Source organism: Rhipicephalus sanguineus, chromosome 1 (genome assembly GCF_013339695.2).
Source record: "Rhipicephalus sanguineus isolate Rsan-2018 chromosome 1, BIME_Rsan_1.4, whole genome shotgun sequence".
In the NCBI taxonomy this organism is placed as follows: Eukaryota; Metazoa; Arthropoda; class Arachnida; order Ixodida; family Ixodidae; genus Rhipicephalus; species Rhipicephalus sanguineus.
In genome coordinates this window covers 147,933,338-147,947,835 of record NC_051176.1, presented here as the reverse complement: position 1 = coordinate 147,947,835, position 14,498 = coordinate 147,933,338, and the positions used below count along the sequence as shown (strand labels likewise).

The 14,498-nt window shown below is 41.5% G+C and overlaps 1 protein-coding gene across 2 annotated transcripts in view; it reads right to left on the bottom strand.

Annotated features, from left to right (window-relative positions):
* Positions 1-14,498, bottom strand: part of LOC119399963 (Ig-like and fibronectin type-III domain-containing protein 1) — a 228,288-nt gene that overhangs the window by 10,848 nt on the left and 202,942 nt on the right. For both annotated transcript variants that reach the window (XM_037666882.2, XM_049417019.1), the window contains 8 exons: positions 12,659-12,844; positions 11,404-11,566; positions 8,648-8,865; positions 7,329-7,674; positions 5,703-6,035; positions 2,490-2,618; positions 1,523-1,669; positions 256-407 (listed from right to left, as the gene is read on the bottom strand). In XM_037666882.2, coding sequence (XP_037522810.1) covers positions 256-407; positions 1,523-1,669; positions 2,490-2,618; positions 5,703-6,035; positions 7,329-7,674; positions 8,648-8,865; positions 11,404-11,566; positions 12,659-12,844 — 1,674 coding nt within the window. The remainder of the gene's footprint in view (positions 1-255; positions 408-1,522; positions 1,670-2,489; positions 2,619-5,702; positions 6,036-7,328; positions 7,675-8,647; positions 8,866-11,403; positions 11,567-12,658; positions 12,845-14,498) is intronic.

Here is a 14,498-nt window from a genome sequence, read left to right as displayed (position 1 = left end):
TCATTAAGCAATCTTTGTTAATTACCGAGCTTGGTGGACTGGAAAAAATATCCTGACGTGCTCTATTTGGCTCAGAACAATAATGCGCCAATTCGGATGCATAGCGCCTATGTTTTTAATACTTAGCGTTAGTTATCTGAAACACCCTGTATAGTGAACAAACATTAAATTTTAATCTCCCCAGCAAAAAGATCAGCTTGTCAGGAATGGAAGTTGTTGGAGCTTCAAGTTTCTCCAGCATGTCCCAGTACTTACCCTGTTGATGCTCTGCGAGCCAACACTCCTCCAGAGCACACGGTACCACTGCACTACATCAGGATTTTTGAGTGGAGGATCCCAGTAGATGTCCACTGCTCCTGGAGCCACTTGTGAAGCCCTAACATTCTGAGGTGGCCCTGGCAGCATTGCTACAAAAGAGATATAACGCTCTGTGAGGCTAACAGACATGCATAGCTAGAAGTGCAAGCACATGAGCAACAACCACCCTCCCACTGACTCCTTTGAAGGCTAACTATCACTGACTATAGATGCAATGTCAGCTTGTTGCTAATGGCAGCCACAGTGGTTGTAAAATGACAGTAGTGAGTGCCCTCCAAGAATTAAGTGTTTGTCCTTTCGTCTATAATGCAGTAACATCTGTATCTTCAGAGCATCAGCGACCAGACTCTACACATTGTAGTAATACACCCATTGTAGTAATACAGTATGATGAAATCTCCTCACTGACAGACATCTTTATTCGTGAACCACTTGGCCAAATTGTTTGGTTGGTGATAACAAGAATAATAAAAAAGAAGTCCTAAAAAATTAAAAATGGGAATCCTGCAGCCTTGTCATAACAAATTATTATCAGAATTTATTGACTCACCATTAAAATCTTAGTGCTTTGAATGTACTACTACTTGAATGAAGTACATTAATATCATTTTGAATTTCTGAACATTACTTTCATAGTGTATTCTGCCACTTTGCCTGCTGCAGCTTCTTAGGTGATGCCATCAAAGTGAACAAGAAAAATTTAATGCAAAGTAAATATCAACCATTAAACAAGTCATTTTCCAATGTCAACAAGCGTGTACCATCAATAACTGCATCACTTCTTGCACTTAATTGTGTGGTTTAAGTGTTTCTCTTATAATGTGAAGGATTTCCTGACAATTTTATGCAACTATGACATCACATGCAAGCTGATTACACTGAATCAGTGGCGTAGCCAGGGAGTGGCACACCGGGCTCGTGCCCCCCCCCCCCCCCCACAAAAAAAATTTTTTCTTGCCCTGGCATACAGAGCACGAAATGACACTCGACCACATCTGCCTGCCCGTCCCTCACTTCGGATCAAAAAGGTGCCCCCACCCCTCCCGAAAAAACTCCTGCCTACGCCCCTGCACTGAATGCCTTCCTCAGAATAAAAGTAGGTAAGTTGTTGAATTTAATGTGCTTCTCTTGAGTAAGGGCTAGTGTAGTTGAGTTACAAGAAATTATGTGCTTGCACTTAGGCACTTAGTATCAATTGGCTTACCTTTGCCTTCTTCAAAGCAGGACACAATCTCTTTCGCAGCAGCAAGGGCACATTGTGTAGTCTGAAATACTGGCCTGCCTACGCACCAGCGCAGGCAGCTTGATGGGACACCCTTAGTCCTGCAACACTGCCTGTGATCACTGCCATCTGTGAAGGAAAACAGAGGAAGGTATTGATTATACGTGTACCAATGGCTGAGAGGAGCAAGCCTGATATGAAAAATAGTGCAAATGTAGTACCAAATGATGCAACCCCTATACTAAATACATAGTCACTATAATGCATGCATATTATGGTCAACTCTTTATCTTTATCAGAAAATCCAAGTGCCAACAAAAGTCAGCATCATATCAACACAATTTTAACACCCTGAGGTGGGTCTGAGATTCCCCTATTTTCAGATACTCAGAGCAGAAGAGTGTGTTTAAAACAGAAACATGGAACTCAGACTGAACATTTTCAAAAATATTTTAGTGCAAACACACGGCACATCCACACACGTGCACACCCACACATTCAGGCACCAAATATGTACAGCGCTTACTTCCAACCATTTATTCATCGCACGTATGCTTGAATATTTATAAATCATATGGCACATGTACGCATGACACCAACGAAGCCAACTGCACATGTTATCAAGGCCATACTTTTTTCCCAGCCTAGAATTTTTTGAAATGGTTTACCAACTAGCCCAGCAACAAGTTCTTTTACAGACTGAACAACACACATTTATTAAATACAATCTGCAGTATAAAACCAATGTGTTTAGGATCTTGAACACTTGATTTAAAATCAATAGAATACATAATGAAAGTGTATACATCCTTTTTCTGCTAGTATCACAGTTTGTAATTGTGGTTATTGACACTTATGAAGCTTGCGACTTCCTATTAGTTTTGAAATCATGAATGCTCTTTTATTTTTTGTTTCAGCACTGACATATCAGGCAGTGGTATAAGCTTACCAGCAGCGCAGTGCATCAGCTTGTCAAGTTCTCGAATGCACTGTGGCCTGTTCACAGCAAAACTGATGTCAATGTCAAAGGCACATGCTGTCAGGCATGGAGCTGACACACCCAGAGATGCACAGCAATCTGTGGCAATAAATAAGAAAGAGAGAGAGACAATATGTTCAGTCACACGTGTTAGGTATGTACCCATGTTCATTGGAAATGTGTGAATCGAATGCAAATAGTGGCAGAAGTGAACAATGATGTTCATAACCTAGTATTCATAAAAAAAGTCACAGTTTCGCCGCAACGGCGAAGCAATGAATGCGATAGAAATAAATTGGAATGTAACGCGAAGAACGGAAAGCAGCTCGAAATTGCCAGCGCGTCGCTCGAGCCCAAAGGACGCACGAAAAAAACGCACACAGGACGAGCGGGAACTAATGCGTCACAGCTCGACACTTGAAGCGCAGTGCTCAAACATAAAGCAGGACGCACTAAACGAACGAAGAGGTACACACAAGACGAGCGCTAACTAATTGTCACAGTTATTACTTATTTCTGTTTGAACAGCGCGCTCCTTTCGCAAACGCAGCCGCTGCAGCGAGCGCAGTGAACTTTGTAACCCCCCAGAGGCCGCCCCTTCTTTCCTCGAGATGAGTGCACGAAGGCGACCACGCCCTGTAGGGCGAACAGCAACGGCATTCGCAGGAGCAGGGCGACGATGTTTAAAGCGCGCCACGCGCACACGTCATGCCATCTATGTGGTCACTAAGAAAGCATGCTGAAGTAAATGGTGTATATAAATAGCTCGCCATTAGCAGGCTGAAAGACGTTGCTATTCGTGGTCTAATGTCTAACGCCGCGCGCTGGCAAGCGAGAGGTCGCGCATTCGAGTCCGCGCGTCGGAAAGTTTTTCTCAATTATTTTTCTTTGTGGCTTATACATATATATATACACATATACATATACGGTGAATGACGGCGATGACAAAAATCAGCCGAGACTGTCCATATAATTGCTATCGCAATAATTTAGCAATAAAAGCGCAACTGGAACGCATCAGGAAAAGATAAGCAGAACCTTCGTATCCGCAGAACTGTTCAGAAAGTGCAAATTAACATTGTCTAGCCGATGAAGTCATGCTCCATGAACAACATATAGCCTGTTGCACTATGCGTAAGCTATCATATTTAATTTATTTATTTATTTACGTCTACAACATGCCCAAGGGGATGAAATTTATCATATTTTTGCACCGATTTTGTGCCCATTCGGGTGCACTCAACACTTTGATATGTTCATCAACAATTTTAAAAAGATGCACCATGGTAGCTTAGTGGCCAAGGTGTTGGACTGCTAAACTCGAGGACACAGGATCGATTCCCTGCCACGGCGGCCACATTTCGATGGGGGCGAAACGCGAAAACACCCGTGTACTTTGATTTAGGTGCACATTAAAGAACCCCAGGTCGTCGAAATTAATAGTACTCCAATACGGTGTGCAGGCACGTAGCCAGGATTTTTTTTCGGGGGGGGGCCCAAGGCCCAATTGTTCGAAAGAAAGTATTTCCATGGCAAAAATAAAACAAAAGTTGCCCGGGAATATAGAAGGCTGGACGAACTTCGGGGGGGGCCCGGGCCCCCCGGGCCCCCCCCTTGCCTACGTGCCTGACGGCGTGCTTCATAATAATATTGTGGTTTTAGCACGTAAAACTAGGGAAATTAATTAATTAAACAACTTTAAAAATATATGTATTTTTAATATTAAAGAATGGAATCAAATGGGACATTATTTGATTCTATATCTGAAATTTTTTCAGCATGTATTTGCACACCCTTAATACTGACTTTTGCTGAATTGGTGCAATGAATAATAAAGTTCTGACTGATTATAGCAACAAAAAAAATTTTCAATATGTACATACATAATTTTTTTCTTCTACCAATGTGCTCAAAGCTTCTCTACATGGTTTCTGCCATCGCTGAAGCACTTGTAATACTGTGGAAGGAGCATTTTACACATTGTATTGGCAAATGGTAGTGCCTCTGATAGCTTCTGCTTTGGAGCCATGCCGGAAATTAACCAGTTTACAAAGCAAAGAGTTTTTTTTTGCACTGCTTTTTTGTGGTGGTCAGTCGTGAGACAGTTGTGGTTGGACCTTCACAGCCAATTCAAAGGCGAGTATAAGAGCATATGTTCTCGCACAATGCAGTTGTTGGATGCGTTCGTTACCAAATTCCTAACGTTAAAGCTCTTTCAGACATACAAGCAATCACATGAGAGCTTTGGAGTGTCTGAAGGCTTAGATGCTGTGATTGAGCATTCGCGAAGGAAAACCCTCCTGTTTTCCTGTCACTGTCTTCCCCTGCGGCTCCTGCGTTGTCAGAGGTAAAGGGCTACTCGTAAGTTTGGAACTAGTAAATACAATAGATGTCGCAGCAGGACAATCTAATCGTCTTGAAGTAGTGCTTGGTGAGAATTTAGGCTAGATAAATATGAGCTAAAGATCACAATTTATAATGCACATTGCTGTTGCACTATTCAAAATAGAATGTGCATTTTGAACAAACCTCACATGTATAGAACAATTAATAAACTAGCCCTGTTTTTTGCTTGAAGGGACCACATCCAAACTTCTACCACAGCTGCGATAAGCCCTAGTGACAGCTCTAAGCAGAAGCTTCACGGAAGATCAAAAGTTCTTTAAATGTTGCCTGTAAATGCACTTAGAAATGGTGGCAGTATGTAGTACTAAAATGCTGCTGGGAGTTTGCAGCAAGCAACAGCAGCAAGCAACAGCTGGCTTTATGTACAGCATTTCATTGCTTTTTGCTATAGTTCACATTCATGTACATAAAACTAAATGAGTCACTACACACACGCACACAAAAGAAAAAAAAATGTTATCTCTCAGTTGTGTCATAAGCAGAAAGAAGTTCGTTGTTCTAACATTGTGATCAAACAAGGAGCTCACAGACTCCAAATCACCAAAGCGTCAAAGAGAATCAGAAAAACACTAGACAGGGACTGATCAAAAGGAAAATTCACGATCTTATCTGTAATATTTGAAGTCCTATGTTGACACAAAATAAGAATGCCACATCAAAAGGTGTCACATCAAGGCCTAGCGAGAAAGCTTGGACTTGCACAGAAAGGTTTCTCTTGGACAAGTACTATACTACAAATGATGTGTGTAAAGTGCAGTCTGTATGCAACATACTTACTGGTTGTGTTTCGTGCTGAGCGTGGCATGACACTGAGTGTGACTGTTCCAGCCATAGATCCATGCTGATTCTCTGCTGAGCAGAAATAGGCACCAGCATCCTCAGCTGTAACACCCTTAATGATCAAGTAGGACTGGTAGTTGTGCGGCTTCAGTGGGTCCGGGCTTGACTGCAGATCAATGTGGTCACTGCGACCGAGTGGATTGCGCAATTGCGAGTCGCGGTACCACAGGAAGCGAGGCTCGGGATGACCCGACACTTCGCACAGCAGCCTTGCATTGGCTCCCATTTCAGAATATGCCTTCTTCAGCGGCACCATGACCAGTGGACTTGCTGTAGAAAGCAAACAAGTGCTTGCATTAAAGACAAAGCAAACCTCTTTACTTTGCATAAAGCATTGGTGGCACAGACACAGTCATGCAAAACATACTGACAACTCTCTGCACCTCCTTTCAGTCAGTAGAGTTAAAAAAGAAGTGCAATGACGATCATAACATTCTTTTACAAACAGCTCTGTTTCATTCAATGCATTTTGTTTAATAGTGCACATGTAAGCTCTGTTACTGCATAAATTAAGTCAATACAAAAATTTAATTGCAAAGCATCCAAAATAAGAAAAACAAAGCAACTGTGAATACCTCAGGAGTTTGTTTCTCTGTGTTTACCCTCAGACTCCATATTTAAAATCTATAATATCGAGGTGGTCACAAATTATATTACTAGCTTTCAGTTTACTGGCACACTTGTTGATAGCATTTCTCTCCATAGAATAAAAATTCAAAGCCACCAAACCTCAGCATATGATTTAAGACTGCATGCCTTTCACAGCAAGACCTCCATCCTCTTAGCATTGCAATGCCATCAGACACGTACAATGAATGTACAATATTTATGAAAAAGATCATTGCAAGAAGACAGCCAAGAGCATTCAAGTTTAGCTTATGAGCACTGATATCACAACATAGTATCGTAATTGTACTCATACTTCTGTTTCATACAGCCTTTGAATTAATTCGCACACTATCAAGAAAATTAAATTTGGCTTTTCAAATTTGACTATATTTATTAAACTTGACTCGCAACTTGTTTAATGGGAGCTAGCACTTGTGTGTGTGCACTATCTGGAAATGCTGTCTAGGATAGCAGGTGGAATGATGAAATCAACAAGTTGCAGGCATAAAATGGAATCCACTTGCACAAGGTAGGATAAATTGGAGGTCATTGGGAGAGGCCTTCGTCCTGCAGTGGACATACTATAGGCTGATGATGATCTCCTAAGGTATGATTCTCAGTAGCAGGTCTGAGAAAAAGCTTTTTTTTTTAAATAAAAGCTGCACTTGTACCAAAGGCACGGTTAATGAGCTAGTCTCAGATGACTAGGCACCCCCTTGACAACTTCAACATTTCTAACAGTTTTAATAAAGTGGAATAATGTAGTATTAAACTAGCTTATTTGAAGGGCTTTAAGCCTAGATTTGGTGAAAGTTAATAATGCGTCTCAAATGTCACATGGTTTAGCAGGATTAGCTACTCTGCAAATTACCCTGATGACAGAGAAATTAAATCACTGTTTGCCACAAAAGTGTCCTTACACTTGTTTCAGACAAAAATCAACTTAGCACTTACAAATAACATGAATGTCCACTGAGCTGTGGGCTCCATGCCCATAGCCATTGGTGGCGAAGCAAGACACCTTTGTGACATTGCGTGAAACCCTAGGCACAGTGATGGCGACATGATGCTGAGGCAACTGGATCTGCAGGATGCCATTTACATAGACTGAGACAGTGGGAGTAGGTACACCGACACCGATGCACATGACAGTCATGTTGACTCCTTCCATGATGGGCCCAGACGGGATGACTAGTGGCAGGTTCACAAAGGCTGGAATGGCAGCATCAGTCCATGCAAGTACAGTCTCTGAAGGCAGACTGGCCTTGCCACCAGACATGGCCATGATGGAGATGGCATACTGCAAGCAGGGAGTGTGAAAAAAACATGACAGAATTGGCATCATAGGACACTCATTAAAGCTTTCTCATTCTCAATGTTGCAGGAGTATGTCATAAAATATTTTAGCACAGATGCAAAACACTGATATGGTGCACACAACTCCAACACCACTACAAATTCAAATATATTGGCCAAAAGTGCTCATCTAAGCTTAAACAAACCCCTATAAGAATTTGCATGCCAGCTACCTCGGTGAGAATTCAAGGGGCACAGTTCACATCCACATCACTTATAGATTGACAGTATTGCAAATAACCTTGAACCTACAGACCTTTATAGCTACACCTGCCAGTGAAACAACTTACAGAGCCATTTGCTATAGATCGCAAATGTTCAGTCTAGCTTCTTTTTATAGATGGTATGTGCCAACTGGTTTCATCACATGAGACATTCAGTCGTCCTACAAAGTCATAATTTATTTCTGAAGCCAGGGAAGGGTCTCTGCAAATGTTTCATATCAGCAGACCTTTCCCCACGATCACAAGAGTGGCAGAAGCCACGACAAATACTTTTCAATGCATAAAAAAATTCACATTTCACAAATGTAACATCTAGAAGACCACAATAACAAAAAGTAACAGGAATGCTCTCCTCTATTAAATAAACCAAGACTGACTTCTTTTACCCTCCAATCTTTCTCAAGTCAGCAAGCCTGCCTGAAGTACCTATATCATCATGTCTGTAGTGTGAAAAATGTTTTTAACATGAATTAAATGATAACAAGACATGCAAATAAAAAAGTGTATGGTATCTGTTGAAGGTGAAAGAGTGCTACAAATGGCAGTTTTTACAACAAGCTGTAATGCCCTAAAATGGCATGATGTGAAAACTGCAAACTGCAAACTGCATTCACCAATATAAGTCAAGATCTGTTTCTGCACTGTGCTAAATCACAAAACATTCTGGATTCCACAGATGTCTGTGTACATTACCTGCGTATTGAAAGTGAGGTTCCCGATGATAAGAGAGGTGTAAGGTGTTGCCACACTTGTCCAGCGGTTGTCATCATTGGAGACATTGACCGGTGCAAAACGGACAATGTAGGACAGGTTTGCCTGCGGTGGCAGGTGCAGTGGTGGCAACCACTTGAGTGCAATGGCATCGACAGCAGCATGTAGCACTTCCACGCCATATGGTGGGCTCACCATGCCTGTGAAACACACACAAATTGGCTTAGTTCTCCTTACAAGGAACATAACAACATCAATGGTCCATGAAAGATAGAAATTGCACACACATATTTTAACAGTTTCAAGCATTCAAACAATTTCACTGTGCATTAATGGGGCCTTGAAACAGCTTTGGAACATATAAATGAAATGTTGCTGATCTGTAGACAAGGCTTGTGTGAACATGTCAGCAAATATTATGAGCCCAAGCCACAAAATGGCCTGAGTGCACATATTATGTTTAAAGAGCACCGTGCATGCCTGAACCAGTAATAGTGCTCAATAGGGAAAGAAAAAACTAAGGAAAATTCCAAGGCCGTGACACGCATTGATATAACTTTTGGGCAGAGGCTTGCCACCTTACCATCCACTTTTTTGCAACCTCCAACATGTTAGTGCACGTGAAGGAGAGATCCATGTGCTCGTGTAATAGCAACCTCCAACTCAACTCCGCTTATACTTGAAGGATTAAGCAAATTGTGGTGGCAGGAGATTCATGACGTAATGCAATCCAATTGTAAGGTCATTCAATGATTACTTAGAAAGGCATTTCAGGCCCCCTTCATTACAAACAAAAAAAAAAAATACCAAGAACAGTGCTTTTAAAATGAAATGATGTCACACTTACTGCTCAAGCATCTTTAGACTAAGGCAGTAAATTTGTATATATTAGATGTCGCTACACATTATTCATTACAATTCACAGTTGAACCCACTTATAACAACAGCCAAGTACCACAGAAATCCTAGGGCCCTGGCCTACCCGGTCTTCCACATGAGCCGCTCTGAGGGCGTTGTTGCAGTTTCTTCAAGCAAATGGACTGAATGACAAACTGTGACTATTGGCAGAAAATGTTGCTGTGTAGTACTTGGACTGGACTATGGTGATGACTTTGTTTTGTTTGCTTGTTTGTTTTCTTTGTCGCATGCTGTCGTCACAAACCCTTCTTCTTCTCTCTCATTCTTTTACATCCCCTTCCCACGTACAGGGTAGCAAACCAGAGGCTTCCTCTGGTTAACTTCCCTGTCTTTCCATTATCTTTCGCTCTCTCTCTTGTTATAATGAAATTAACTTCAATGGAATCACACACACAAAAAAAAAAGCAAAAAGGAGGGGAAGGGCAGCAGCAGAGCTTTTGAAAATCAGTTCTGCGGAATCCCGCAAGGTGGCGGAAGGGTTAAGAAAGAGAAAATAGACAACCACCCATTTGTAGCACAAAGCCACAAGGAAATCCATACGGATTTCTCAGAAATAAAGCCTCTTAGTCGCCGAAAAATTAATCCTGGACCCCGGACCAGGACGAATTTTTCGGCGACTAAGAGGCTTTATTTCTAAGAAATCCGTATGGATTTACTTGCGGCTTTGTGCTACAAATGGGTGGTTGTCTATTTTCCCTTTACCAGCAGAGCTCTTGTTACTAGTATATATATGGTGGTGCGGCTGGTGTCCCATATTTTTCCATCCGTGTGTGTTGGGTCATTCAACTCGATAAGTGGCCCCCAGCTTCATGCATGACACGAACCGTACAGCTTTTCGTACTATGCTTCATTGACTAGTGTGGCCAGCTTGTGCATTTCTGTCACGTGCGAGGAACAGGGGTGGCTGGTTTTTCAAAAGCTGGATCGAAGCTATCACCTGTATCGGCTTGCCCAGCCTTAGCTCCCCTCTTGCCACTCAGATTATCTGCAAGACAGGGTGCCCACGCCACCTTTGCACTCGGCAACTCTAGCTAGAATAGGACACCTGCAACCACCTGCAACCACCTGCACGCCCCTTCCCCCTGCCATGTGTGTTCGCCTCATCCCACTTTTCTCATCACTGAGTGTGCAGAAAGCGTCATCAGTCATCGTCACACACATTCCCTTGTTGGCACTGTCCACATTTGGAGGGTGAAAAGGAGATGGGAGACAGGCATGTGAGGTTGGTGGGCAGTGTGGAGAAGGCTGGAAAATTGCCTCTATGGTATGAATGGCACAGCATGCGTGGTGCACGGATTGATGTGGCGGCTTGCTTTTTTCCCCTGGCATTTAAGGCGCTTCCTTTCCTTTCTACACAGATACCCAGTAATCAGACGTAACTTTTATAACCAATAATGGGTGCAATGTTGTAAACAGTCTTCTTCCCCACAAAAGGCTTACAAAAGTTCGTTGTACAGTGGCTACTTGTTGTTGTCCAATATATTGTTAAAACTGGTATTGTTATGTGTTCAACTGTATATGCAGTTTCAAACTCTAGCACTAAATATTGCACAGCCAAATGAGAAATGAATACTTCTGCTAAGGTATGCTAATTAAAATATTGTATATGAATTAAACTTGGTATTCTGTATGTAATGAAGACCTGTCCAATGAGTATACTCCCTGCTTAAATACACAATAAGCTGAAAGAGTCATTTGAAGGGAATACTTGAATATAATACAAAGAAAAGCATGCTTATTTTAAAGGTGAGCACATAACAATCGTTGAAATTAACAATGTCACAAAACAACTAGAACTGCGAAGGAGCTTGGTGACTCACTCTGTATTCCCTTCTCGTCGACACCTTTCTCTGGAGTGGTAAGAAGAATGATAAGAGATGGAACGGAGAAACCCTGTTCATTTGCAGCCACCACATAGAAGCTATAGCTTGTTTTTGGTGTCAATTTATCGACAATGGCCATTGTTGTTGTCACATTCACTTCCTGAAACAATTTTTCAAAAGTAAATATAGTGCAATTCAGAAATATCTGCATAACTAGTAGGGTACATAAGCCATGAATACAACTACTGTACATATGTCTATAACGGTAAAAATATAGTAAATTATGACACTGGGATTAAATATACATGGATGTAAGTGAAAATATAGACCATCTGTACGTGGTAAAAAGTCGTAAATTGCCTTTACTCCCTAAACCAGCTCTGCTTAATGATAAACCCATAATAGTAAACACTATATATATCTTCCTACAGATAACTAAATTTAAACAGAATCAAGCTAAGCCATCATGAATGAAAAGCCACACCTTTGCTAAAATTAACGATCTGACACAACAAGCCAAAGTTCCACAAGCCTGTCTTTCTACAGGGCACAGTGCCAGCTAGCATGTCTGTCTTTTTAAAAATAGATATTTAGTTCACAAAAAGTACCAAAACAGCTAATCAATGCCAAGATGGAACACAAATAACTATGTCCTAATGTAGATGTAGAGGTAGAAAAATCTACATCTACAACAACCAGTGCACTTTAAATGCTGAACCTTGTAGCTACCATTAGCACTTTAGCTGAACACCACCTTTCCAGGTAAACTGAAGCTTGGAGTTAGGTTGCCATTACAGCTGCAATTTCACTGTCTGTCGTCAAATATAAGCTCTGATTACTGGCGACGCCAGTATCCAGCATCAGTGTGATAATGGCGACATATTCTTGACATGTCACAAACAGCTACTAAAAATAACACACCAATATAAATTACAGCAAGCATCAGGGGCGTAGCCAGGGGGGGGGGGTTGGGGGGGTTCAACCCCCCCCTCCCCCCCCCCCCGAAAATTTTCAGTTTTGCTTGCGTATATATACATGCGCACATACAAACACACGCACGAACGTACATAAAGTATGGTTGAACCCCCCCCGAAAAAAATTTCTGGCTACGCCCCTGGCAAGCATCAAGTTCCTCAGTAACTCTAATAAAGTGGCTGTTCAGTGGCAAAAAGCATGGCCATCTTGCATACCGTAAAAAATCACAAAGGCTAAACAATGTGGAAACTAGTGAAGAACCAACAAATGTGTTCACCTGTGTGTATTCTGCAGGGTGTGGAGGTACTGTGCCGTTGATGGCCTCATACCTAATCTGATATTGTGTTGTCGTGACATTTCCTGATGGCGCATTCCAAACAAGGTGTACAGAAGTGGGTGTCACGAATGTCACATGGAAATCTTCAGGCGGGCCAGGAATGATGTCCTTGCCTTCTTCCATACACTGCATACATAGGTGAAGGGATAAAACAACAGCCTTAAATTCAATGGCAATGTTTAGAGTAGTAAAGTGCGTAAAGTTTTCTTAAGCTTTATGCAGAAAGCGAGATCTGAAAAAACCTCCATAAAAGCTTGGTATAGTAATGTTGAATTAAACATAAAAGTGCCATTATTATACCCAATATTTGTTTTAAGCACAGTATTTGTCCGAAGCTGACATTAGCAAGAAAAACTCTAGATTTATTTTGACACATTCCATATTTTGTTATATGTACGTTAGTTACACCCAAACTTTGACTGTAACCATTTCTGAACTCGTGAAAGCTACTGGTAGACTTTAGAATGAACAGCAGCAATCTCATGCTACATAAAACAAATGGTCACAAACTATAAACGATATAGTTAACAAAACATTTATGAGGTAGGAATTCCTTTTTAGGACTGCTGGAAACCTATACTCATACCACGAACATTGTATTTGTGGTTGCATTAATTTTCCAGTCATATGTTGAGTGTGATGACAACTTTTCCAAAAACAAATATACGGTAGTATGTATTAGTTAGTGTGTTAAGGATGATGTGATTAATCACACACCAATGGCAACTTATCAAGTGCCCATTTTGCTATATTAATATGCAAACATGATCTATGAGACATTTGCTTCACAAGTTGCTACACACATCACTCAGCTTAGTAGCTGAAAAGGCAAGACCAGTGGCAGGACCCTTTCTTGAGTAAAGGGATGTCCAGGCCAGCAGAATTTATTCACATGCCAATACCAGTGTACAACTCCACCACTAATACAAAACTGCTCTGTGGCACTGGCACGTTTCAGCCCATCAACTAGAGTTACTCTAAAGGGTTCCTTTTAAGGAGCCTACACAGCAACTCTACCATCAACCATAGGAAATCCTATGCCATCAACCAGGACAGAGAATTCCACATGGCAGTTGTGAATGAGGTGAATAACAGGCAAATTCTAACTGTCTTTATGAAAACCATAACATGATTTCGTAATGCTATTCATCATCTCAGAAATTCATCTTCACAAGAGGCGTTGCATCGGTGGGAACAAAAGCAGAAGTCCCAGAACTGTTCAGCTGGTTAGCTAGAAAATTTGGCTTTGTAGCTGAAGGGATAATGCAGTCCATTGAATGACTCAGACTGTACTCACAAAAAATAAGGTCTGTGCACAGAATACCCACATGATCAAAAATAGAAACTGAATGAAAATAAGCATGCAATACACAATTTTTCAACAATAAACATGGCACTACAGGTTTAGTAATATGGAACCAGGAGGCACATGCATTGTTTGTAGGTTGATATCTTCACACATCCATCAACACAGTATGATTTTACAAGTTTATCAGGATTTAAATTGCACCTTAGCACTTTCGTGACCGCGCCTATTCCGATCGATAGTATATATAGGTAGCGCTTCTGGAAGAGTAAAAGAGGCAGTATTTTATCAGTTTCGCTTTTCAGTTTCTTTTTTCCGCCGTGGGGGGATTTTTAAAACTCCTTCGCAGTCAGGGACGTGAGCGCTCGTGCTTTCAGTTATGGCGTTGACGTTGCTCGCGGGTGCTCCACGAAAACACCGAATTTCGATGGATGCCGATGAACCTGAGCGCCAATCTCTGGATGATGGTAGCAG